General features: G+C 52.6%; 1 protein-coding gene across 1 annotated transcript; it reads right to left on the bottom strand.

Annotated features, from left to right (window-relative positions):
- Window positions 1-313: 313 nt before the first annotated feature.
- Window positions 314-26,871, bottom strand: LOC133086735 (sodium/potassium-transporting ATPase subunit alpha-2). The gene is made up of 23 exons (XM_061183225.1): window positions 26,772-26,871; window positions 21,145-21,249; window positions 20,895-20,954; window positions 19,213-19,416; window positions 18,599-18,712; window positions 18,212-18,346; window positions 17,397-17,514; window positions 15,399-15,667; window positions 14,306-14,504; window positions 14,061-14,170; window positions 13,785-13,919; window positions 12,866-13,055; window positions 12,575-12,750; window positions 8,964-9,100; window positions 8,357-8,507; window positions 8,094-8,262; window positions 7,703-7,857; window positions 7,000-7,123; window positions 6,648-6,793; window positions 6,312-6,442; window positions 3,701-3,802; window positions 3,512-3,603; window positions 314-2,552 (listed from the first exon to the last, which is right to left on the bottom strand). The coding sequence occupies exons 1-23, from the start codon at window positions 26,781-26,783 to the stop codon at window positions 2,524-2,526; spliced, it is 3,063 nt and encodes a 1,020-aa protein (XP_061039208.1). The 5' UTR covers window positions 26,784-26,871; the 3' UTR covers window positions 314-2,523.

A 26,871-nucleotide genomic window follows, 5' to 3' on the forward strand; every position in this document is an offset into this window, starting at 1 on the left:
TGGGGTGGGTTCACCTGTGAGGAAGGAAGGCCCCACTCTATTTTCGTCTAGGTTGTTTTGCAACCTAATTTCTTCCCCTCTCTCTTGCTCCACTGACATCGTCTGTTCCCAGATTGTTTCCCTCCTGTCCTTATCTCCTGCCCTCTCTTTATTGCTTCCTCTGCAAGCCAAATCTTGCCACAGCACACATTTCAATACCACAGTTTGGGAGGGAGGCAAGTATTAAGGACAGAAATTTGAATTATGGAAGGGATTTCTTCTTTCATAAAGAAATGCAACTTTATTATTTTCAAGTACATACGTAGTGCCTCAAACTAATGTCTTACAAAAGGTCACCAAGTATAGGTCTTGTAGATGTTTCTTAACAAATACATAAGAACTGATGACAATTAGCCCATGCATTCACTATGTCTAAATGGATATTCCTAAAGTGCCCCAAAAGTATTGTTTTAGGAGACTACATATGCCACCCTAGCAATATTGTTTATGCTCTTAATTTACTAAACAAATGCCATTTTATTGATTGTGCAAACATAAACTTTTGTCCATGGTCAATAAAATCTCAAATTAATCAGGCCCAAATTAATATGGTTTCCCATTTAGTTTTCCAAGCCCAAGGCAATGACTCATTATTTCAAGGTACTTCTGATAAAGTAAAATTCCAGTGTAATGAAGTAATAGCCCTTGGGAGGTTGTTTATGGGCCTGATGTTTGTCTTTTCTGCTTCCTTCCTTTCTGCCTTAGGTCTTCCATTTTCCTTAGGTGTCTCTCACACTTGCTTGGTTCATCTAGGATTCTCTCTACAGGACATTCCCTAAGCCTTCTAAGCCAGGCTTAGAGAATGGGCAGAGCTGCCTGCAGAGCAAAGTGGAGGTGGGGAGGGGGTTAGGGAGGGAAAAGCATCTTCCTCTAGGAACCTGAAACCAACTCCTCATCTCAGGGGAAAGTGGGCACAATGATCACCAGCGTGAAAGGCGTTTGTCTGGGAGGAACAGCCCTGCTGTCTAAGAAGGTCAAAGGCAGTTCTCCTAACGTTCTCTCTTGTTGTCCAGAGGTTCTAACCACATCCATGACCTAAGCTGATTCTTCATGTCCCTGGAAGAGAGGAAGTTTCTGGGAACTTCTCTACCCCAATTCCAGCTTATGGCCAGGGACCTCCTTTTCCAGGGCTGGCTCGGCAGTGCCTGGGAGTGACGCAGGTTCATCCGGATGGGCATGAAGGGGAAGGGGGGAGGGGCAGGGAATGAGCTGGCAGCTCCCCCTCTCAGCACCACATGGAACTTCTGAGGACTTAGCATTCTAAAGGGCGGGGTGTTACCAAGCACACGTGATGGAGAGAACTGGAGCATCTGTGACACCTAGGCCTCAGGGACCAACAGACCACAAACCAAGGGTCAGTGGGGAACCCCATGGGAATGGGAATCTCAGTGAAGCTCCATGGGAATCTCAGTGAAACTCCTGAGATTGCCTCCTGGTCCTGCCTCTGCTGCTACTCTGGTGACATTGGAATTGGTTCTGCTGGCGGGGTGCTCTAAAGCAGGGGTCCCCAACACCCGGGCCTCTGACCCATACAGATCCGCAGCCTGTTAAGAACTGGGCCACATAGCAGGAGGTGAGTGGTTGTGAGCGACCAAAGCTTCATCTGCAGCTCCCCATTGCTCCCCATCGCTTGCATTACCTCCTGAACCATCCCCCTGCACCACCCCCTCCCCGTCCGTGGAAAAATTGTCTTCCACGGAACCAGCCCCTGGCGCCAAAAAGGTTGGGGACCGCTGCTCTGAAGGGCAGGTCACAGAGCTGGAGCCCAGAGATCTATGTCAGACATCCTGTATTGACATTCTCTCTCCTTTCGTGTCCCCCTGCTCCGCCACACCCCACTCTCCCACCTGCCCGCCCAGCTCTGCTCTGGCGCTTCCTAAATGGCTTTGACCGGGAGATGGGCCAGCTTCTCCAACCGACTGGCTTCCCTTTCTGGCCTCAGGCCCTAGCACTCACCAGGAGGCACCATTTGTGATTTCCAGGTCTGAGGGGGAAGCAGGGGACAGAGTTGGGCAGGAAGCAAATGAGGGGTGAAGGTGGGAAGTGGGGTGAGGTTGGAGAGATAAAGGGACACGGGTGATCTGAGACAGTTCCCCTCCTGGTCTAGACAGACCCCTGCCTTTCGGTGTTGATCTGTTCTAGTGGGAGGTGGGGGTGAAGGAACAGGGACCGGGGAGGGCTGGGGTACCCCTCGGTTCCTCAGGTAAGGTAGACAGCACGTGGAGTGGAGTGGAGCAGGATCTGGGGAGGGACCCCTGACATGTAGTGTCTGAGCTGATTGCTCCTAGATAGGCCTCTGGGGCAATCACCCCAAGCTGAATTACCCACTCCCCGCAACTCGGCCTGCTGAGTTGCCTCATTCTCTCGCCCCAAGTCTTCTCCCCAAATGCCACCCCACTGTTTTCCACCCCTCCCCAACGCCATCCCTGCGACACCTTCAGGGCCCCCCGTCTTTCCCATGCTTGGTTCTTCTTTCCAACGGGCTCAGTAGTATGTCTCCTTCTCCACCCAGCCTGTTAGAAAGATTAGGCACAGGGGTTGCAGGGTGAGCTTAAGAGGAGGCAAGAGATAAATGTCCTAGGGGCTTGGTGGTTGAGGCCTGGGGAAGGGGCTGAGGAAAGCAGCTGTGGAAGGTGAAGGGGTGGGGGAGGGGACTCCATGTGGCCATGGATTAGGGGAAAGGAGGGACTTGCATTTAGCACAGGGGACGGTGGGCCCAGAGTGGTTTGGTTGGGGGTGAAAATACAAATGGCAACAGGGGCTGTTCAGGTAACAAGTGAGTTTCTAAAGGGCAGCCGTCCATTGTTGCTGTCCAGAAATGGGGCCCTGGGATCCACAGCGCCTGTGATTTTTCAAGAGAAGCCAGAAACTTGGATTTTATGTGAAAGCCCCTAAGTTTTAGATATTAGGCCAATTGAAAAACAAAAAACAAAAAACACCTGTGCAAGATAGGGCAGCCAAACCAAACAATATCCATGGACCATATTTGGCTTGTGGGCCATTCATTTTCAACCTCCAGTAAGTGATCAAAAATGCTTGTTGGGAAAAAAAAAATACTTGGTTGATGACTGGGAATTAGGAGGGCTGGGTTGTAGCGCCGGTTCTGCTGCTTCCGGCTTTCTGGCCCTGAACGAATAAATTCACCTCTGCCCCTCTCTTTGTCTGTAAAATGTGGAGGTGGGACTAGATGACCTCGGAGGGCCCTTCTAGTTCTGATGTTCTGTGATTTCAGGTGGAAAGCGGAGGGCCTCAGAGACCAGTTGTGTGTTAGGTGGGACGGGAATCTGAGAGGGAGAGGTTCAGCAGAGTCAGGGCTCCTAGGACCCCGGACCCGAGGATCCGAGGGCACTGAGGAAAAGGAGCAAGGATCCGTAGTAGGAATGGAGTTCGGGTTTGGAGCCCTGGAGGGGTAGGTAGCCACAGTGGGGAGTTGCACTTTGCTGGGGTCGGGGTGCAGCGCGGAGGTTCTTACCACCTGGATATCGCCGCAGGATCAGCTTTCGGACCTCATCGTAGATGAAGATGAGGAGACTGTAGGGGAAGGCGCAGAACCACCAAGTGACCCTGAGGAAACAGTGGAGAGTGTCAGGACCATCAGAGGTTGCTTCAAAGGGACCAGAACTTGGATTCTAGCAGGGGACCCTTCTAAAGAGACACTCACTTGAGCGGGTACATGCGCAGGGCCACACCCATGCCCGGGCAGTAAGACAGAAAGGCCGCCAGTGCTGTCTCCTCCAGGAGCCCAAAAATCAGAATCTTGTTCCTGGAAAGGCAAAGAAAAGAGGGTAGGTAGCGTTGGAGGGGAGGGCAAGGAGGGGCAGAGATCCAGGGTGACCCCTGGTGGTGGAAGGGAAAGAGGCGGGAAGAAACGCTGGGGAAAGGCTATAAATGACGTCTTCCCATGCCTTCTTCAAATGCTTCTTCTCATGCTAAATGTAACCAAAGAAAGATTGTCTTTAATTTTTCTGCTTACTGATTTTACCTCCGATTATTGTCTATAACACATACTTTCATTCATCAAATAAATGTTTCCTATGTGTTGGGTGATACGCTCTGTGCTGGAGATGCTGTGGTCAATGCAAGCTTCCTGCTGGAGACCCGGGAACCTGCCCTCACGCAGCTTATAATCTTGTTATTGCTCCAGGCACGTGGCCTTTCAAAGTGTCGTCTCACCAGCAAGATGCTTGCTCCTTCACTTCAGGACCCAATTATGTCTTCTACCCTCTCAGTGTCTCCTACAGCCCCAGGTAGTTGTTGGTCATAGATATTCAATAAAGAAGGGAATGTTTGTAAAGTACTCAGAAAGGGAAAGCTCACTGGATAAAAAGTGCTGAATATATATTCACCACATCAGAACTGAAGAACAGGAGAGAATAAGGCTCTGAGGACAGTGTCTGGACTCGGACAGGCGGGGTCTAGTCCCAGCCGGACCACTCACTAGCTTCTGGTTGTAAGCAATGTTGCTTAACGTCTCTGAGTCTCATGCTCCTTCTCTGGAGGAGATAGTACCTTTATATCCTACGGTTGCTGGGAAGATTGTGGGAGATAATGCGTGGAGAGCTCTTGAACATGGAACGTTCTTAGTTGTATTTTATAATCTCATGCACTGCACCTCTTCATGGCTTAAGCCAGTGGTTCCCAAACTTTTCACTCATTAAGGATCCCTCTTATTTTTCTCCTATAAAGGCCACATTTTAATTGATTTTTGTCTCTCCAGCTGCATTTGTTAATAAGTAATGAATATAGGGAATTCCCTGGCAGTGGTTGGGGGCCCGCGCTTCCACTGCAGGGGGCACGGGTTCGATCCTTGGTTGGGGAACTAAGATCCCGCATGCTCCACAGCGAGGCCAAAAAAAAAGGAATGAATATATTTTCCCAATTAAAAAATTAATTAGCAATACACATGGTTTCCAAAGAGAATCGTGCATTAACATGTGATCGCTATAGTTCATACTTAGCCTTCTGCCTGACAATGACACTTTGGTAAGCTTGGGAATCTTCTTAGAGGGAAGTGCTTAATTTCCATAAAGCTGTTTGAATAATGCACAGAGCATCTCTGAGGACCCCTGAGGGTCCAGACACCCCAGGGTGGGGCATAAGGTGCTAAGGCTGCCTCGGGCCAGGTTACTTGTTGGTATTAGTACTCCTTCCCTTTCCCAGTCTGACTTTTGTTTAGTTTCTTTTCCACTTGCCTCTCAGATGGGCAGGATTTAGCCGGGCTGGTTATGTCCCCTGCTTGCTCTGTCACCCATGCCCTGCACGGTCAGTCACCCTGTGTCTTGGACCCTCTGGTCCTTGTTCTCTTCTCACTGCCTTGTCCCCATTAGTGTTTTTAGCTCAGTGGAATCTCCTTCCTTCATCTAACAGACTTTTCCCTTTCCTCTCCCTAGGATCTCAAACGCTATTAACTTCACTGGAGTTTTGGCATTTTTTTTTTCCTCAAACTAAGAAATTGTGACAAAACTCACGTGGGGAATTGTGCCCATTGTTTGCAGGAGAAGAAAAGAAAGATAATGGGAGTGATACCTTCGGCACCGACCACCATCCAGGCTGGAGCTGCAGAGGAATCACTGGGTACCCCCCAGGTGCCAGGCTCTGTGACAGGTGAGCCACCCAGTGTAGTAGCCCTGAGCTTGGGCTTCAGAAACAGAGCTGGCTGAGCTATTTCCAGCTGGGTGACCTCAGGCACACCATTTAACTTTTTGCGGGGGTCTCTTATGCATAGAATGAAAATAATACCTCCCTCACAGAGCTACTTTGAGGTTTGACGATGTCTGTGAATCACTTAGCACAGTGACTGGCACGTGTAACTCACACTATAAGAACTTGACCCTGAGCAGCTCACAGCTCCCACAAGGGCAACATCACCACCACAAGGCAAGTGCTAGAAACTAGAGCTACCTGCCGAGTGGAGGGGAGCACAGGAGACCCTGTATTTAGGGCTGGGCCAAGGGGTGGGGTGAGTATAGAGTATAAGATAGAGGAAGGAAGTGAGGAAGGAAGAAGGGAGGGAGGGAAGAGATATGGGGAGAAGATGAAAAGGAAGGATGATGGAAGGAGACCATAATGAAGGAGATTTTAGGAGCAAATTAAAACTCATCAGAAAGAGTCATAGCCCTCCTTCCTCTTCGCTCATCTATTTCCAAAAAGGCTACGGATATACAGCCGGGCAACTACAATCGGAGACCCCAGCCGATCTGGGCCTGTGTGGGTGGGTGAGTGCGCCCTGAAGGCGCTCTGCCTGGTGGGCAGGGCCGGTGGGCGGTGCTCACTTCATGCCCTGCTGGAAGACTGAGTTGCGGCGGGTCTTGCAGATGATGAGGTCAGCCCACTGCACGACCACGATGCTGGCAAAGAAGGCCGTGTGGCACGTGAACTCCACCACCTTCCGCTGCTCATAGGTCTGGGGGAGGGCGGGCAGAGAGAGGTGAGAGTGTGAGAGGAAAGGGTAGGAACAGGGTGCCGCGTGGTCCAGGGCAGATGTTAAACCCTGGGCACCTACTCCACCCTTAGCCCCCAGTCCCACTGGCCACGACTGACCACTCCTGCCAGACGTTCAGCCCTACCCTCTCATATGTGTGCATCTGCACTTACACAGCCCCACTTACCCACTCCTGTCCGTAGCTGTCCTCCAGGTCGTTCATGGACCGGTCGTCCCAGTCGAGGCGGATTCCCAGCAGCCGTGAAGGCAGGAAACCATTCTCTGCCAGGATCACGAAGTAGGTGAAGAAGCCACCCAGTGCCTGGATCATCCCTGTGGGTGGTGGGCAAAGAACAAAGGACAGGGCCTGGGTTATAGAAGGTAACAGGATGGGGCCAGCCCCTACGGGCCAGAGAAGGACATCCCTGACCCTCGGGGAGTTGGCCCCTGTCCTGGAATTTTGCAGGGGGATCATCCCTCCAAAGGCTGGGAAAAGCATCTTCTTGGGGTTCCCTCCTGAGCCCCGGGCCCGGCCGCACCGATCTGTCCATAGGCCATGCTGATTAGCCTCTCATTCACCAGCTTGTCTGTCTGCGGGTTTCTTGGCTGCCGCTTCATGATGTCACTCTCAGCTGCCTCATAGGCCAAGGAGATGGCAGGGACCTGTGCAAGGGGGCAGTTGGGGAGAGGACAGCATTTGAAGGGAGAGGGTGGGAGCAGAGGATGATCAACAGTGAAGAATCTTTGACACAATTAAAACACTTATAAAGACCCAAGACCCTGGACTTCCCTGGTGGTGCAGTGGTTAAGAATCCACCTGCCAATGCAGGGGACACGGGTTCGATCCTTGGTCTGGGAAGATCCCATATGCTGTGGAGCAACTAAGCCCGTGCGCCACAACTACTGAACCCACATACCACAACTACTGAAGCCCGCGCGCCTAGAGCCTGTGCTCCGCAACAAGAGAAACCACTGCAATGAGAAGCCCGTGCACCGCAATGAAGAGTAGCCCCCGCTCACCGCAACTAGAGAAAGCCAGTGCACAGCAACGAAGACCCAACGCAGCCAAAAAAAAGAGAGACCTAAGACCCTATCATCTTCCAGGCTTTGTGCTCATCTCTGCAACCCTCACAGCCTGCTCAGCTGTCCCTGATGCACCTTTCCTTCCATCTGTGGCCCACCCCTACTTGCTGCGCCCCCATGACTGCCTTGCCTGTCCCCTCCTCCCACCCATGGCCTCACCATGTCAGTGCCCAAGTCAATGCAGAGGATGGTCACAGTGCCCAGAGGCAGGGGGATGTTGGCGATGATGAACAGCAGGAAGGGGGTGATCTCGGGGATGTTGCTGGTCAGGGTGTAGGCGATGGATTTCTTCAGGTTGTCAAAGATCAGGCGGCCTGTGGGGAGGTTCTGAGGGCATCAGAGAGATCAGAGGGACTATCCCCACCCCTAGCCCCTGAAGCATGGCCGCTCGTCTACCCAACAAAGGGAGATTTTGTGTTAGAGGGAAGCTAAAGCAGGCGGTGGATGCCTGAAATCCTGAGTTGAGTCTGTAATTGGGGTAAAAGGCAGGGAAGCGGATGTGCCAGCTCAGACATCCTGGATGGCATCCCAGCCTGTGTAGCCCCCTCACCCTCCTCCACACCCGTGACGATGGAGGCAAAGTTGTCGTCCAGCAGGATCATGTCGGCTGCCTGCTTAGACACGTCAGAGCCAGCGATGCCCATGGCAATGCCGATGTCCGCCTTCTTCAGCGCGGGGGAGTCGTTCACCCCGTCCCCTGTCACCGCCACAATGGCTCCCTGGGGAGAAGGTACAGCCAGGCTGGGGGTGCAGCCCCTGCACGCGCCTGGCCCTGGCCCTGGCCCTGGCCTTGACCCTTACCCCCTTGCTCACCTGCCTCTGACAGCCCTCCACGATGATGAGCTTCTGCTGAGGAGACGTCCGGGCAAAGACAATCTCCGTGTGGTTCTTGAGGATCTCGTCCAGCTGCTCTGACGTCATGTCCTTCAGGTCAGAGCCGTGCACCACACACGCCTTGGCTTCTCTGGAGGCAGAGGCAGAGCTGGTTGATTCCCTGGTACCCCACCAGCCCTCCTCGCCACTGCCGGGTCTTCCCCAACAGCTTCAGTCTTCCTCTCCCTGACACTCGGTGACCTGCCTTTCCCATTTCTCTCTTTGAGGGGGTGGTGCGCAGTCCTCACCACGCGGCAGCATCACAGTCATCAGTACAGTGTGCTGGGCCAGGTGCTACTTCCTTTATACGTATCTCGCTCCTATAGCAACCAGCAGCGTGGATACTACCCTAATTTTGAAGTTGAGAAAATGGAGGCTCGGGAAGGTAAAGTGACAGGTCCAAGGTTACACAGCTAATCAGTGGCACAGTCTGGCCACAGACTCGGGACCAGGGCACCGGCAGTTAGGACCAGATACCCTCAGGGGATGCTCAAGCATCCTGTGGGAGAGGCTGAGTTGATGGGGGAGGGGTCCTGCAGAGCCTCACCTGGGGTTGACTTGGCTGACAGGAATGTTGAGCCGGGCTGCAATGTCCTCCACCGTCTCGTTGCCCTCTGATATGATACCCACACCTTTGGCAATGGCCTTGGCTGTGATAGGGTGGTCCCCGGTCACCATGATCACCTGGCAGGAAGGAGAAAAGGGAAAAGGAAAGCAGCATTAAGGTTTTTTTTTTTTCTCCTTTTATTCCTTTCCCAAAGTCGGAAGAACTAGACCCCTAGAAGGTGGGACTGGAAGATCCCAGCCAAAATAATGGAACTCTCTCTCTCTGTGTGTGTGTGAGAGAGAGAGAGAGAGAGAGAGAGAGAGAGTGGGTGAGGGGGAGAGACAACGACAAGTTGTGTTCAGGAGATCAGAGATAGTTTGCCTAACTGGAGGAAAGCCTCTCTGACAGAGTAACAAGTTAATGAGGGTCCCTTGGAAGAGCAGCCTCAAGGATTGTTTAGGAGTTTGAATTTCATGGGATATGAGGTTGTCACAGCTGGAAGGACCCCTAACAGCTCCTTCATTTTACCAATGAGGAAACAAAGGCTTAGCAAGGGGCCCATGGCTTGCTCCGGGTCTCAGGGAACCAGAACGGACATGGTTTTCTTAGTGCCCAGTGTGATGTCTGCAGACATCCTAATCAGACAGGGCAGGGATGGGAGGGAGACATTCCCTCCCATCCCTCCCTGCTGCCTTCCACCACCTGTTCCTCTGCCTCTGACATCCCTTCCCAACGTGGGAAGAAGGTGATTCCTGACTGAACCGTGACATTCATTGCTGCTGTTGCAGAATGGATGGAGCTGGATGGGGAAGGTGGTTAGCATCTGAGAGGCTGGTAAAGAGGATGTTGCAAGCATCAGGAGGTCAGAGCTGGCTTAGGAGACCATTTGCATGTGGGGGTTTGTGGGACAAATCCCACAGATACTGAGAAGGAAGCCTCTTCACGCCCCACTGCCTTCTCTTCTGCCCCCAAAAGCCACATGGGCCTCCCAGCTGAAAGATAAAAGCTTCTTAGCAGTCCTCATCCTACTCAACCCTCTGAGGGGTTTGGCACTGTCTACCACACCCTCCTTGAAGCCCTGTCCTCCCTTGGCTCCCATGGACTCCTTCATTCCCAGTTCCCCTCCATCCCTCTTCGTTCTCTTTCCCACCTGAGCGAGGAAGCAGCTTTGGTGTCGCCTAGCAGACCTAAGGTGAAACACTGACCTTCCCCAAGTGCCTTCACTGAGTCTCAGCAGAATGGAGATGATGAGTCTTTCCTTCAGGGTCGTCTTGAGGAGTTAGTGGCCTTAGGTGGACACTCACTAAGGGTTACCTGTCACCACCTTCCCCCTCATCACTGGTTCCTCCTTCTCCACTTGCCCTTCCTGTTGGTGTGGCCCAGGGTTTCCTTCCCTTCCCCTTTCTTCACCCCTGATCTTTTCCTGAGCAATAGAATCAAGCATACTAGCGTGTCTTTAATCTGTACTCACATGGGAACGAGACTGAACTCTCCTGTCCTGGCCCCCTTTCTTGAGCTCTCAGCCATATTCCTACTTTCCCTGAAACCTCTCCCCCTGGGCATCTTACAGACCTTCCGATCTCAACGCGAAGTGACCTCCTTATCTCTACTCCCCACCCCCACCGAGCCTTCTCCTCTGCTCCCCACCTGAGATACTATCCATTCAATTCATTCAGTCCCTTTATCTCCTGGATCTTCTCGCCTCCCCATTTGAGTTTGGTCACCAAGTTCTCAAAACATCTCTCAAAAGTAACTACTCCACTCCTTTTGTCGCTGCCCTCATTTGGGTCATCATCTTGCTGTTGTAATAGCCTCTTACGCTGTCTCCCCAACCCCAGTTCTTCTCCAAATCCAGCCCTTCCTCCATCCAGGTAGCCTCCTAAGGGCTAGCTCTGCCCTGTGACACCTGCGGCTCTCTGTGGCTCTCAGGATAAAGCCCAAGTCTGGCATTTAAGCAAAATCCTTCCAACTGGCCCTGGCCCTGATTGCAGTCACCATCTCCGGCGCTCCTCGGCCACCCCCCACTGCCATGCGCACATGCCCCGTGCAGTCCAACCATGGCTGGGTACACACTGTTCCCTGCTATTGACATGCCTTCCGCTCCCTCCCCACCTACAAAATGCTCTTCACCCTTTGGGGCCCAGATCAAATATCATGCCCTCTGTAAAATATTGTCCAGTTCTCCGAGGTGGACTTAACTGCTCCCTGCTGCTCTGAGTTCCCTGGACATGCTTTCCCCAGGCCTCAGTGACTGTTCTGATCATGGTAACAGGCTGCCTAGCGAGAAGGGGAGCACAGGCTTTCTGGATGAGCTGGCCAGGCTTCCTATAGCCAGTCTCCCTTTTACTAGCAGTTTTATTTTGGGAAAGCTACTTACCCACTCTGAGTCTCAGCTTGTTTTATTTTTAAATGGGGATAATGATGCCTACCTTAGAGACATTAGAGTGGTTGCAGGGTTCAGAAATCACATATATGTGCATATATACATATAAGCCCTCTAGCGTGATGGTTAAAAAATAGCAGATACCTCAGTTCAAATCCTGGCTCTACCACTTATTAACTCTGTGGCCTTGGGCATGTTACTTTGCGTCTCAGTTTTCGTCTCTGTAGATAAGGGAAAATACTAGTGCCTACTTGTAGGGTTGTTGTGAAAATCAAATGAGATCATACAGGTTTGGTGCTTAGAATAGTGCCTGATGCATATAAAACCTCACAAAACAATGGGCTCTTTTTATTATTAAAGTATCTGACCCTTAGCGGGTGCTCAAAGACCCTATCTGTTAAAATTGTTCTGTGATTAACTTAAAGGCATTTGTTTCCCCTGAGGGATCATGAGCTCCGGAGGCCAGGCACTGTATCTCATTTGTCTTTTGTATCCCCAGTGCCTGGTGCAGTCCCTGGCCCTCAGTAGACAGGTTGAGTTGAACTGATTTGGAAGTAGGTGAGAAGTTGAAAAAGGAGGAACAAGCGATGGCACCAGAATCGGTAACTGGACAGGTTAAGAGTGGTAAAGAGCTGTATCTTGGAAACAAGAAAGTAACCAAGATGGAAGGGATTTTTGTTTGTTTGTTGAACTCCAGCACCTTGAACAGTGCTTGGTAAACAATAAATATTTGTTGAATGAAGCACAAATGTCGTACAGAGAAGGGAGTGGTCATTGAGAAGCAATTGCAGTTGGAGAAGAGAACGTGGGAGAGGTATGCTTGGTGGAATGAGGACCAGAGCTAGTCTACGGGGTTATGGGGCGGAGGTGAGTGGCTGCAGGCGAGAGCCTACTAATCTCATCCTAGATGGCTAGAGAGACTGGGCAGTAGCTGGGAAGGGGAGGACAACCAGATCTCCACGATAAGGGTGACTGATCGGCTTGAAACCAGAATGGAAGGAGCCGTGCCCCAGAGAGAGAGGATGCGTGTGGGAGACTGGTCACTCTGAGCAAAAGGGACAAGGGTGAGAGCTCCAAGGCAGGGACCGACCTTTCCTTGCAGATGGACGGCTTCTCCTCTGAGTCAGCAGGAAGGAGGCCACCAGTGGCCCAGGTCTCCCCAGGGCAGCAGCCTCTGCGGCCCCTGGACTTTTGGTGTTTGGGAGAAGGGACGAAGTGAGGCTAGTACCTTGATGCCTGCACTCCGGCACTTGCCCACAGCGTCCGGCACGGCAGCCCGTGGAGGGTCAATCATGGACATGAGCCCCACGAAGCAGAGCTTCTCCGTGGGAAAGTTCAGCTCATCTGTGTCGAATTTGAAGCCCCGAGGAAACTTTCCAGAGGGCAGATTCAGTTGACAGAAACCTGAAGGGGACAGAAGGGAGGAGTGAGAGCAGCAAGGTGGCTGCCGGGCTGCCCCCAGAGCCCCTCAACCCAGGGAAGCCTTTCTCAGCCCTGCTCCCTGCGTCTGGCCCCTCACCTAGCACTCGCTCCCCCAGTCCTCCCAGCTCCAGGTAGGCATTCTGGAAGGCGTCTTGCATCTCCTTGTCCAGAGGGACCTCCTTGCCCTGCACCAAGATGGAGGAGCACCGGTCCAGGATGCGCTCGGGGGCCCCCTTCATCACCAGCACGTGGCTCTGGGGGCTGTCTTCTCTCTCGTGGATGGACAGCTGGAGAAAGAGGAAAGGCAGTTACAGAGGCGCCACACTTGTCTTGAAGCTCCAGTGCCCAGTACGGGGCCTGGGACAGAGCAGAGGCTGGTAAGGAAAACTCCCTTAATAAAATAACCCCTGATCCATCAACCATTGTCAACATAGGGAGAGTCTCCGTGTATGGATGGCTGTTTGGACCTCATAGTCCTAACCCTGTAACCTGAGAGTCATCTTCCCATAGGACATTCATTCACTCAGCAAATATTTACTCCAATCAGTTAGGACAGGCCCTGTGCTAGGGGAGAGGTGGCTTTGTCATCAGCACGCCCCATCACCACACTGGCCTTAGGGGAGCTTTACCCCTATGGCTTTTACAGGACATAGCTGAGACTGCATTCTTGGCATTTAACAGATGCCCGCAGGCTGAGGGATACCCTAAGGAAATTTCCAACGTATGGCTCAACTGAATGGGATGGAAGGGTTGGGGGACTGGAGCCAGAGGATGTGGAGCCCTGGGAAGAAGAGTTGAGAAGGTGACAGGTTGTAGTAAAGGAATGAAGGTTTGGGAGCTGGGTGTGGCCTTGATCGTTGCAACCAGACATCTGGTCACCCACGTTGCCCCGGGGGATGAGGCAGGGGTGAGAGGGTGCTCAGATGCTCTCTCTCCTGCTGTTGATTCCCCTTTGACTCTGTGTGCCCCTCACTTCCATCTCTCCCTCTTCCCTTGACCTGGCACCCAAACCAGACCTGGTACTTATTGGTTGAGTTGAAAGGGATCTCCGCCACCTTGGGGTTTCTATCCCTCATCTTCCTCACGGAGCCGCAGGACAGCTCAATGCACTTGAGCAGAGCTGACTCGGAGGCATCACCAGCTGTGTCCCGCTGCCAACAAGGAGAATTCAGTGTCACAGTGGAGGACCAAGGAGGGAGGGCACTGACGTCCCCGAGGCAGCCACAGGGTGCAAGAGGGGAAGCTGGGCGTCAGCAAAGTGGGCAGGCTGTGGCGATCCCCCGACCCCCTACCTTAGACACAGAGATGTTCTCCTGCCCTGCCTTGAAGACAGCACGGTTGCAGAGACCAGCAATCCGGGACAGGGCGGTCCACGTGGGGGATCGTTTGTCGAAAGTGGCCCCTGGGAGGAAAGGAGAGAGAAGCAGGAGCTTGGCTCTCCTTTAGACCTCTTATCTCACCCCACCCGCCCCACCACTCCAGTGCCCTGAACATCCTCCGGTCCCCTCCACCCACTCTGGGTAGAGCACTCAATCACCAGACTGATCTTCTGTGGTGTCGGCCTCATGGATCTGGTTGTCAAACCACATGTGGGCGACGGTCATGCGGTTCTGGGTGAGGGTGCCCGTCTTGTCGGAGCAGATGGTGGAGGTGGAGCCCAGCGTCTCCACCGCCTCCAGGTTCTTCACTAGGCAGTTCTTCCGAGCCATGCGCTTGGCTGTCAGGGTCAGACACACCTGGTAGAGAGAGAGGGCAATAAAAAGGGCTCAGCCTGAACCTGGAGATATCCATGTCCTTACCCCAGACCATGGCTCTGTCCCTCCTCCCTTGATCCTACTCCACGAACACAGAGAGAGACCTAGGTGTAAGTCATGAATGTGTTCCATTTTAGATGTGTTGAGCTGAGATCATGAGTGTATATTTAGGTGAAGTGTCCAGTAGGGAGTTGAAGATATTTGGCCAGAGCTCCAGAGAGGGCCAGAGTAGAACAGGGTGTAGGTATGTGTGAGTCATCAACACCGAACAGGCACCAGAAACTGGGAGGAGATGAGCTTACTCAGGGGCATCAGGAGGAAAGCAGAGCACTGAGGACTGAGGATCGGTGGAGGTGGGGAGGAGGAGACAGTGCAGGGGACTGGGGAGAGGAGAATCAGGGTAGTGATGAGTCACAGTCATCAATGAAGGAGAGAATGCTAGGAGGGTGGACAGCAGTATCCATTTCAGCAGCAGAGTTAAGGACGGGAGCTGAGGAAAGGTCACTGGATTTGCTAGTTAGTCACTGGTGACCTTGGAGAGAGCATTGACGGGAGGGTTAGCCAGGATGAGCTCCAGAGGGCAGTGGGGAGATGACTAGTACAAGGGTTGTGAGAAAAGGCAACCAGGACAAGCTCTGGGAGAGAAACTGAGAGCGAAGGCACAGCCCAACCTGAAACCTTTCAGACTCAAACTCTGAGCCACGTATTAAATGATCTTTTTCAGACTCACATTCTAAGCCATGTATTAAAGGAGAATCAAATATGTGATTTTAGGGGCTGGAAGTAAAAAAATTGCAGAGAACCCATAGCCTCTCTTGCTTTTGAGGCAGGGTAGCAAAGCCCTCCCCTGGAGGCCCCTTGGCCTGACCCACTCACAGTGACAGTGGCCAGCAGCCCCTCAGGCACATTGGCCACGATGATGCCGATGAGGAAGATGACTGCCTCCAGCCAGCTGTAGCCCAGGATGAGGGACAGCACGAAGAAGGATACCCCCAGGAACACAGCCACCCCTGTGATCAGCTGGATGAAATGCTCAATCTCCATGGCTATAGGTGTCCGCCCGACCTCCAGGCCTGAGGCCAGAGTGGCTATGCGGCCCATCACCGTCCGGTCACCTGTGGCAATCACGATGCCCCTGGCAGTGCCTACAACACAGGAAGGGACACCAGGTTGGGTGCCTTGGGGTCCCAGGAACTGAAGTCTCATCCTACTTCCTGGGAGAGGAAAACCATCACAGAGTAAACAAGCCAAAGACTCCAATCCTGGTGGGTCACTGTCATTAGATCGTACCTCCCTGGTTTCCTCTCCCAGCATAGATGGCCAATCCCAGACTCAATACAACAGCAAATTATTTTCTCTTATACCTGGGCCTGGGGAGAAACCTTGCAAATAAACTCAAGGTTCAAACTGAGGAGATTCAGTAAATGAAATAAAAGTATTGCCTGTGGTATTTCAGTAAAATCAATCTCATACTTGTTATCATCCAAAAATATATTACAAACACAAAGTAAAGCACTTATGGATTTTCCCTGTAGTCTTAAGTTTTTCTTTCTCAACACTAGGCACGAATCTTTATAGAGGAAGCTAGGCAATCTCTAGCCCTTATGTAGACATTCCAGGGGTCTTCAGGGGAGGAAGTGTGCTGGAGTGGAAAGAGCATGTATCGGAGCCAGCCAAACCTGGGTTTGCATCCATCTTTGAATTTCTACCTAGGGATTGTTTTAATCATGAAATGAGACAGTGCTGTCATACACCTAGAGCAGTGCCTGGCACATAGTAGGCACTCAACAAATGTTAGTTCCATTTATTTCCTCTCCTCTCTTCAAAGCCAGTTCAGAGTAAGCAATGGACATGTTTTACTAGGCATTTTTATCAATTGTGGGAAATGTAGAGCAAATTTCAGAATCTCAGTACATTAAAAAGTTAGGAAACAATGTTTGGTGATTTTCACTATGATTCTAATTTGCTGAAGGAGGGGGAAAGCCCAGAGAAACAGTATACACACTGAAGAGAAATGAGAAAAGGGAAGGGAAAGGTATGTGTGAGGAGGGGGGTGCAAAGCCTCCTCTGACTCACTTTCTGAGGCCCAGGGTCTAGTCAGGCTCTTCCTCCCACTAGCTCTGGCCCCGACCTCCCTCTCCGAGTCAGCCCGACCCTGCTCACTGGCACAACCAAAGAAGGCAGGTGTTTCGGTTGTGCTTGGACTCTGGCCACTCAGTGGCGGCAGCTCTGGGAGCTCTTCCTGGCCTTTGGTCATCTCTAGAACCCAGAGCAGTGGTGGGGCACACCGGGCAGCCTGTGCATGACCAACAGTTTCTTTTGGTGAAGCGCAGGCCAGGATGCAGCCTGAAGGAAGGCCTGAATGTTCACCTGGACTGAAAGCTTTCCTGTCCCTTCCCCAGCCTGGGCCCTGGTCAAAGCAAGGGTCAGAGAATGAAGCAACTAGTCCCAGAACCAGGAGAGATGGAAGCCATCAGTCAAACCAGAGACTTCTAGGAATCAAGGATGGTTTGGGGCGTGTGCGTGTGTGTGTGTGTGTGCCTGCGCGTGTGTGCGTATGTGTATGTGTATGTCTTGGCCCATATCTGAAGGCTTGGGAATCTGCATTGTCCTGGGGTGGACAGAACAGAGCTCTTTCTGTGGGGAGGTGACTTTTCCCTGGAGTCATGCCGCCCCAGCCAATTCCCTGCTCTCTGGAGGGGACTAGTTCTGTAATACTCAGGGCTCTCTGCCCCTTCAATTCCCTCCTCCATAGCCGGGCTTTTGACAAGTAAGTACAGCCATAGCCCCCAGTCCTGCCTGGAGGCTCAGGGTGCAGGCTTCTCCCTCAGCTGATGCTGGGACCAGGGGCTCCCCACCAGGCTAGCCTCTCACCTTCCACGCAGTTGGTAGAGAAGAAACAGATATTGCGGGTCTCCAGGGGGTTCTCGTGGGTGAACTCGGGGGAGCGGGTCTGGGGCTCCGACTCGCCTGTTAGGGATGAGTTATCCACCTGAGGAGGAAGGCAGTGTGGAGTCATCAGATGGGCAGACACATTCATGCACCCACAGCTGTGTCCTGACTCCAGCCACACTCAGTCTCCATGACACCCAAGACAGAATTACACTTGCCCTCATCACATATTTATAGCATTACTCAGCTATTGTCCCTGCTCTGGTTTGGAATCTGGGCTCTCACTGGCTTCTTCTGTGACCTTGGGCAAGTTATTTAACCAACATTGCCTCCCTTCACTCATCTGTAAAATGGAGAATGGAAGTAGAATCTCTGCATTGCACAACTACAGGGGGTGCCATTAACACCATAGTCGATGACAATGGCACCGTCTAGGGTTGTGCATGGCATGATTGTGTGGCCACATACAACCACCCGGCACGATTATACCATTCTTGCAGGGTTAAATTAGGTAACTTATGTGAATGTATATAAAGCATCTGACACATAATAATACTCAATACATGATTGCTATAAAGTGGATATCAAAGAAACACCGGGGGTGCAGAGCATTCATGACACACAGATACAAGGATGCATACGTGTAATATGTGAAACAAGGTGTGGCTGGGCAGTGTGGGGCAGGTGTTGACATCTGGACCTGGGCCTCCCAAACTTCAAACTTCCAACGGGCCCCTCTCAGCTTTATACAGCTTGCTTTGTGGACTCAGCCAGTGGCTCTGGCCTGGCCCCCTCACCTTACAGCCGTGAGAAGAGATGATCCGGAGGTCGGCAGGCACTCGGTCTCCACCCTTCACCTCCACCAGGTCTCCCACCACCACCTCCTCCGCATTGATCTGCATCTTCTCTCCTTCCCGCACCACGAGGGCTTGCTGTGGGGAGGCCCCGGGGATCTCAGGAGATGCTCATCTCTACCCCTACCTTCCTCTTTTGCTGGTGTCCCACCTCGCCTCCAACCCCACCAAGGAGGACAGACCTTGCACCCTTAGCAACAAAATAGGTCCTGGTGTGAAGAGCTGGAGGGTCTTTTCTGCCCAAGCCTCCATCTCAGAGCCCAAGGAGTTGAAGAGATGAGTCTCCCAGAAACCTTATGCCCCAGCCTGGAGCCCAGCTCTGCCATCTACCTGAGGCACCATGTTCTTGAAGGAATCCATGATCTTGGAGCTCTTGGCCTCCTGGTAGTAGGAGAAGCAGCCAGTGACGATGACCACAGCTGCCAGCACCACGCCCAGATACAGCTGGTAAGGAGAAAGGTTTTGAGGGACCTGCCCTTTTCCCAACCCTAGAGGGGCAGCTGCCAGTCAGGATGAGCATTCAATGCTCCCCTTTGTCTGCATCTGGGAGTGAGAATGGTGGAAGAAAGTCCTTCTCTCCAACCTCTCCTTCAACTTCCTAATCCCCAGCCTCCTAAGACTGGAGGGGGTGGGGAAAATCATAGGGAGTTCCCAGGACTAGGACCTCTCTAGGGGGTAAAGACCCAGGGATGCAGACAAGCCCACTCAAATGTGAAGGAACAGGGAGGGGCTGTCTCAATCATGAATGATTGTGTATGTTTGTGTTGGAGGAGGAATGTCTGTAGATATGTATAGAAGTCTCATCCCCTTTCAGCCTAAAGAGAAGAGGGGCTGTCAGACTGTACAGGAATGTCTTGTTCCCTGACCCCCACCCACTGTACTGGAGATTCAGGGTTGGAAGACAGAATCATGGGCTGGTCCACGGGTCAGGCGTGCTGGCTCACATTGTCATTGGACGGTTCATCCTCCATGGCAGCCTGGATGCCGTAGGCCAGGAAGCAGAGGATGGCCCCAATCCACAGCAGGATGGAGAAGCCCCCGAAAAGCTGGCGACAGAACTTGACCCACTCAGGGGTGGTCGGGGGTGGGGTGAGAGCATTGGGTCCATCCCGAGCCAGAATGTCCTGGGCCAGCTGGTTGGTGAGGCCCTGAGGGAGGCAAGGAGAGGTGTGGGAGCTGAGCTTGCATCTGGAACCAGCCAGGCCCCTCACCACTTCCCACCAGCTCCCTGGCAGCGGAATAATGTCCAGGTGGAGAGAAAAATCCCACCTGGTCGGAAGGGATAGGGGACCATCAGGAGAGGCCACACGGAGGAGGTGGCATTTGCAATGGGTGTTGGAGGACTTGAAGGCTGAGTAGGATTTTGGCTGTGGTCCCCCCACCTCTGGTCAGCCTTGGGTTGAGACACATTTTGGTTAGGGCCACAATAATCTCCTCTGGAGGCAGCCTTGATAAGACTCCCTGGAAAGACATCTCAATTGATCTCCACCCCCCCACCCCATCTCTCTGCCTTCAGATTCCCCCCTTCACCAAGGATTCAAGAAGAGTCCTACATTATTGACCATTAATGTCACACAGCTTTTGTCACCATCCATCTCTTTCCCCAGAAATCTTTGCCTGACCCTGTTCCCCTAGCCCCAGGCTGGCTCACATGCCCCCTCTCTGGGTCCCATTGTATCCCAGGCATGATTCTAGAGCTGTACTCACTATATGGCATTGGAATTCTGTTTGCCTTCCTTTCTGCTGCTAGACTTTGAGCTCCTTGAATGCAGAGGCCACTTCTTATTTCTCTTTTTATCTGTCCCCTCATTTATTTAATAAATGTGTATTGAGCGCCTACTACATGCCAGGCAATATGGTCAGTGCTGGGGATCCAGAGATAGACAAGACCCACAAGTTCCTGCCTTGTACAGCTTATGATCTCGTGAGGTAACACACTATAAGTAGACATTACTGCCAGAGAGTGAAAAGTGTTATTTTAAAAAATAAAGTAAGGTAAAGGAAGGGGGTGTAGAATTTTCAAAAAGGCAGTCAAGGAAGGCCTACAGGAGGAAGTATGCACCCATTACATTTCTGATGAATGATTTTTTTACTTTTCACAATGATGGGCTTGGCAGTGTGACTGTGCCACTAACTATTGATATGAACGTGGGAAGCTATTCTCGCTCTGAGTCTCCTTGTTTTAATGAACAGGTCTCCACACCTGGCTTGTTGTAAGGATCAGAAGAAAGTATGTAAAGCATCTATCCCAGTGCTACATGCATAGCAGCACCCAACGCATTACTCTGGTAATAGTCATGGGTTCCCCCACTATTGCATGTATGTCAGTTCCATGAGAGAAGGTGTGTCACTGAAGCTGCTTGGGATACAGCCCTGCCCAGAGGCCCTCCAGGGCCTGGGTTTTAAGGAGTTCTGGCTTCCAGGCACTCAGGAAAGAAGCTGTAGACCAGGAAGCAGGGGATCTGTGTTCTAGCTTTGGCCCTGCCACCAACTAGTCCCTTGTCTCTGGGCCTCGGTTTCCTTAACTATAAAGACGGTTGGATTTGAGTTTTAAGGCCCCTTCTACCCTGAGGCTGTGTGGTTCTCTCACCTCTTTGGTGCCCTCCCTAGAAGCCCCTTCACTGACCTTGGACAGATCCACTTGGTACTTGCGGCCCAGCTCATCCAAGGACAGCTTGTGGTCGTCCTGGAGAAGGGAAAGCAAGTTGCTTTGGGGAAGGAGGCAGAGTGCGTGTGTCTAGAATGCATCTGCGGGCACTGAGAGCACAGCAGTGAGGCAAGGAGCATGGGGGGGTGGGCACGAGCTTCCCTGAGGGGCAGCTTTCCCAATATGGGAGCCCTTTTCCATGGCCTGGCTGGGCTGGCTGTGGGCTCACCATGGTCACCTCCTTCTTCAGCTCATCCAGCTCCTTCTCTTTCTGCTTTTTCTTGCCGCCCCCATTTTCCGCAGTGGTGGCTGCAGGTGAGTACTCGCGGCCGGCCTGCAAGAGGAAGGGAGAGCCCAGGGAGTCAGGGAGGACGGAGGCTGGAGCCTCTATTCCCACTGGATAGCCTGGGACCCCAGGCATTGGGAGTGGTGGGCCAGTGGATTCAAAGTCAGTGGTCATCCCAGGGGAGGAAAGGGGGTTGCAGGGTGGCGGGGACCCCAGGCCCTCAGTTTGAAAACTATTAGCAGAGCCCCAGGGCTCTACATTTGATCTTTGGGAAAGGCTGAGGGGCTCAAGACTCAGGATCCCACTCTTAGCTTTTGAGTAGTCGGGCTCATGCTAAGATTTTGTTTGTTGAAAGAACCCTGCTCTTAAAGCATAGTAAACAAAAACCTTAAAAACCACCATCCTACACTATTTAGAATTGTAGAAGGGACTGGACAGGGTAGGGGGGTCGTTGAGGGAGCAGTAGGGTGTCTTCGTCCCAACACCATGGCTGCTTTACTCAGAGAGGAGTCGAGACAGTTAGGAATGGGGGGGGGCAATTAAGAGTCTTTGGGGAGTCAGGGGTCAGGGCAGGGAAGTGCCTGGAGGAGGAGGGGAGCCACAGGGTCTGGTGGTGGAGCATGGAAATGGGATGAGCAGGGCTCACGGACGGAGAAATCAGTAGTCAGAGGATCAGTGCATCCAGGAAATGGGCGCGCAGAGCGTCCTGGGAGCCCTCCCTATCCTGCTGCCACCTCCCACCAGAATGCAGGATTTGGGGCTGGGGTGAGTCATGGCCTCTTGCTGGCAAAGGTTTGTGGGGGAGTACCCCCAAGCCCCCCTCTCCTCCAGCCTGGAATGTGAAGTGACCCCCCAACCCCTTTGGCCATGGCACTTTTGGGACTAGGCTGCCGCTGCTTGGGCAGGATAAAAGGTGCTGGGAAGATCATGTGTCTGCAAGTCCTGTCAGCCAAGAAATAAAAGTTGACCTCAGAGCTGAAAAAAAAAAATTGCGACTGGGTAAGAGGCAATTCACAGGATTTGAAGCCCCAGCACACAATTGGGTGAGGAGGGAACTGGGCCCTGTTTGTCTAAAAATGTAAGAAATTGTCTCTGAGCATGGAGAATGGACTTGAGGACACGGGGAGGGGGAAGGGTAAGCTGGGACAAAGTGAGAGAGAGGCATGGACATATACACACTACCGAATGTAAAACAGATAGCTAGTGGGAAGCAGCTGCATAGCACAGGGAGATCAGCTCCGGAGCTTTGTGACCACCTAGAGGGGTGGGATAGGGAGGGTGGGAGGGAGGGAGACAAAAGAGGGAGGAGATATAGGGATATATGTATATGTATAGCTGATTCACTTTGTTATACAGCAGAAACTAACACACCATTGTAAAGCAATTATACTCCAATAAAGATGTTAAAAAAAAAAAAAAAAGAAATTGTCTCTCCTGGGGCTTCCCTGGAGGCGCAGCGGTTGAGAGTCTGCCTGCCAATGCAGGGGACACGGGTTCGAGCCCTGGTCTGAGAAGATCCCACATGCCGCGGAGCGGCTGGGCCCGTGAGCCACAGTTACTGAGCCTACACGTCTGGAGCCTGTGCTCCGCAACAAGAGAGGCCGCGATAGTGAGAGGCCCGCGCACCGCGATGAAGAGTGGCCCCCGCTTGCCACAACTGGAGAAAGCCCTCGCACAGAAACGAAGACCCAACACAGCCATAAATAAATAAATTAAAAAAAAAAAAAAAAAAAAAAGAGCAGCAGGTTCTTAACTTAAAAAAAAAAGAAATTGTCTCTGAGGATAAATCTAAAACTGAAAATGCATGGAACTCTTAGGTCCAGGCATTCCTGGGTCCTTTAGTGAAGTCAGGTGAACATTTTAACAGGAGCCTCGTGAGGCTACCATTTCCCCCTCCTCTTACGGGTCTGTGGTCTCCTCACCGCCACCAGGCTTCCAGGGTCTCACAGGGGGCCTTCTGGGGGAGAGGGTGGGGAATTTCTCCTTCCAAGGGGTCTTGGGTGATAGGATAGGAGGGAGCTGGGGAGGCCTGGGGTGATGTGACAAGTGCCTTCCCACCCCCTCTACCTTCCCAGGCTCCTCTCCTCCCACCTCCCTCAGGATGTCGTGTCCTTGTCACAGAGGGACTGTTCAGTTCCTGTCCTGTGCCTCCACTTTTCCACTGGACCCTAAGGGCCATGCCAGGGTTTCAAGAATGAGCTTTTCTATACTATGATGAAATTCATTTTTTTTTTTTTCTGTAAAGAGGGAACACCTGGGTGGGATCTACAGTCAAGGTGTTTGCCCTTTTTTTTTTTTGCAAGATAATTTATTTTTTAAAAACAGACTTTTTCATTCAGAGCAGTTTTAGGTTCACAGCAAAATTGAGCAAAAATTACAGGCTGCCATATACCTCCTACCCCACCCTGCACGGCCTCCCCACCATCAACATCTGGCACCAGAGCGGTACATTTGTTACAATGGATGAACCTATGTTGACACATCATTATCACTCAAAGTCCATAGTTTACATTAGGGTTCATTCTTGGTGTTGCACATTCTGTGGATTTGGATGAATGCATAATAACATATATCCATTATTATAGTGTACAGAGTAGTTTCACTGCCCTAAAAATCCACCGTGCTTGGGGATGATACATTTTTTTACCATCAAAGAGGAGCCATCCAAGGAATGTGGCAGCTGCCCTGATCACAAGAGATCATGCATCTAGCACCTGGAGATATAGAAGTCTGACCAGTGAAATCAGGAACTGGGGTGGGGGAGGTGCAGTGAGAGGTGGACACCGTTATTGCCCAGACACTAAAGACCTAGAAGGATCATTAGAATGACCTAGCCTCTTTGCAGGCTGTGTTGCTCAGAAGTGCTCTTCTCAGCAAAGATGATCAGTAAATCTTGCATTTGTTTCCATGTGAAACATCTATGAATCAAGGCTATTTTTGGCTTCCTGAAGGCTGATCTTCCTGGGGAGACCGAAGCAGCCCAACAGTAGGAGTGGGGAAGGGCTGTGAGTAGTGTTACCTCTCGCTTCCCCAGGTGACTCAGGGGGGCTCATTTAATTGAATGGATTGAAACGTCCTGGATTCACAAATCTAATGTTTTGGATTCTGTCCTTGGTGGGACAGCACTGAGAAATGGATGAAAAGCAGCGAAGAGACAAGAGGCCAGAGACTGGGTTGGATAAGCTTCAGTGTGACCCTCCATAGCTCCCAGGGCAGGAACAGGGTCCGGGCATTCACAGAGGAGGGGGCTGTGCCTGGGGGCCAAGGAGCAGAGCCCAGAGAATTTCTGTACATACAGGCATGAAATAAAGTTCATGAAAATTAGAATCAAAGGCATGGTTTAAAAAATTTCCCAGCCCACATATGTACGTCTGGCATGTACAGATGGTGGCTAAGCAAAGAAGCTCTGAGCAGCAGCCCCTTTCCCTAAGTGCCCATCCTGCTTTCCTGCAGGCAGGCACAGAGCTGGGGACACACTGCTCCGTCCCACCTCCTGTCCTGGCAGGGATCTCAGGCTCTGCAGCCAGGAACCTGCAGAGATTCGGGGCCAGCGGGCTGCCCAGGCAAGAAAGAAAGAGAGGAAGCAAGGACCACTCCCCTCCCCTCCTCCCTCCCCCATCCACAAGTCCAAAGTCCCCCTCCCTGGGCCTTGAGTGCTGAAGGAGAACAGAGAGTTCTTTCTGAGAAAGCCCAGGGCTGGGACAGAGTCAGGGCAGCTGGAAATCAGCCAGCCCTCCCCCCACCGCTGCCCTTTGGTGGCAGCTGGAGCAGGCTGGGCTCCCTCCCACCAGGGTTGTCCCTTCCCCCAACTCCCATGCTGCCCTTCACAGTCACAGGGTGATGAGGTGACAGTGAGCCCTTGCTCTGCAGGGAAAAGGAGGATTTGGATGGGGGGTGCCTTCCCTCTTTAGGGGTCTCCTGGCTGGGTGAACTCCAAGCTCCCTCCCTAAGTCCCCCCACTCTCCCCAGCCTCAGTCTGGACAGAACCAGACCTGCTCCCTGACTCGCTACTGGGAGTAGATGGGAAGGGAATTCAGGGATGCTGGGGGAGAAGCACAGACCCCTGAAGAAGTCAAGGTCAAATCATTTCTCAGGCAGGACCTCTTGAGCTGGGTCCACCCTGTGCTAAGGTGGAGGAGGGGAGAGGTCAGAGGTCCTGCGCCTCAGCTGGGGACTCCCGTTCCCTGGGGGAACAAAAGATGTCAAGGTGCAGCTGAAGGTCCCCAGACAGTATCTTCCCATGGTTGTGAGCTCTTCCTCTGTGAAGCCCACACGTCAGACATAGCTCTTCACAGACCTCACGTGCCCTCACACCGTGACATCTATGCTCACTCATGCTTGAAGGTCTGCACATTTGCAAATCTGTCTGCTGAGACACAAACACAGGTGCTAACCCATGCATGTCTGTATCAACTGCAGCCTATGGAGAACACATGAGAACACACACACACACACACACACACACACACTCACACACCAGTTCTATTTATAGCTCCCACCCTAGCTCAGGAACCCTGGTGTCCAAGCTCCGAGTTTTCTCAGCTGCTAAACTCCGTGTGATACCATGTCCTTGCCTGACCCCCCTGGGCCCAAAGAGCCCTACAGCTCCCCACAGGCGCCTTCTTTCCTCAGCACCCTCCCATCGCTCCCCAGGCCCTTTCCCTCCCTGCTCTCCTCTGCCAGCATTCCACAAAAGGAAAGCCGCCAGGCGCAGGATGTAAAGGGATTGGGTCCCTTTTCTCCATATGGAAATTTCATTTCAAAGAATTCAAAGCCCTGGCCCTGCCCCCCACCCCCCTTCCCTGGTAGTTGTTAATCTTCCCCTTGGCATACCCAGTGCTGCAGAATGCCACAGGCTGGGGTGGACTGAGGGGGGTGCCGGCGGCTCTCACCAGCCTCTGGGAAAGTCCTCAAAGCACATGGCTTGCAGCCAGAGGACAATGCTGCCCGGGACATCCGGGGGCGCTGGACGGGGGGCTGGGGGCACATCACTCTTCCTCCGCACCCTCCGCCCAGCTGTCCTGGAGCTCAGGGCCCCTGGAGCTGGTGTCCAGAACTGCTTGGTGACTCTGGAGTGGATGGCCCCTGCCCCTCTCTCCAACCTCAGATTGGACCCCCATCCTCTCAGGCTGGGACTCCCAGAGGAATGGATACTTTCAGAGGGTGGCGAAGGCGGGGAGGATTAACAGTACCAAATGTCCCTTCAGCTGGGAGGCTGGGAGATGCGGTGAGAGAGGAGGAACCGTGGGGATGTGGCTGGAGGAGCAGGGACAGAGATGAGGGAGGGGGTGGAGGGAGGGCAGGAGGGGATGCGAGTGGTGGGCTGCGGGGCTAGTGCTGGGGGTGCTGGTGGAGAGGACAGCGCTTGGGCCGCTGAGCGCTATGGGTCTGTGCGGTGGGGCTGTGCACACAGTCGTAGCTGGGACACTGTCAGTTCCAAGTTCAAACCAGCCCACTGCTCCTCCCTCCGTATCCCATCTCCACCTCATCCTTTCCCTCCAGCCCCCCTCACCGTCCAGAGAGCCCTACAGCTCCCCCCAGAGAGGCCCCTGCTCTTTGGGGATACTCACCCCACGGCCCATCTTGGGGCAGAGTGGCTGAGGGACCTAGATGGGGGAGGTCACCAGGAGGATCCCAAGCTCACACCGCCAGCCTGGGGTGGCCAGAGAC

The sequence above is a fragment of the Eubalaena glacialis genome, chromosome 3 (genome assembly GCF_028564815.1).
Source record: "Eubalaena glacialis isolate mEubGla1 chromosome 3, mEubGla1.1.hap2.+ XY, whole genome shotgun sequence".
NCBI classification, from domain to species: Eukaryota; Metazoa; Chordata; class Mammalia; order Artiodactyla; family Balaenidae; genus Eubalaena; species Eubalaena glacialis.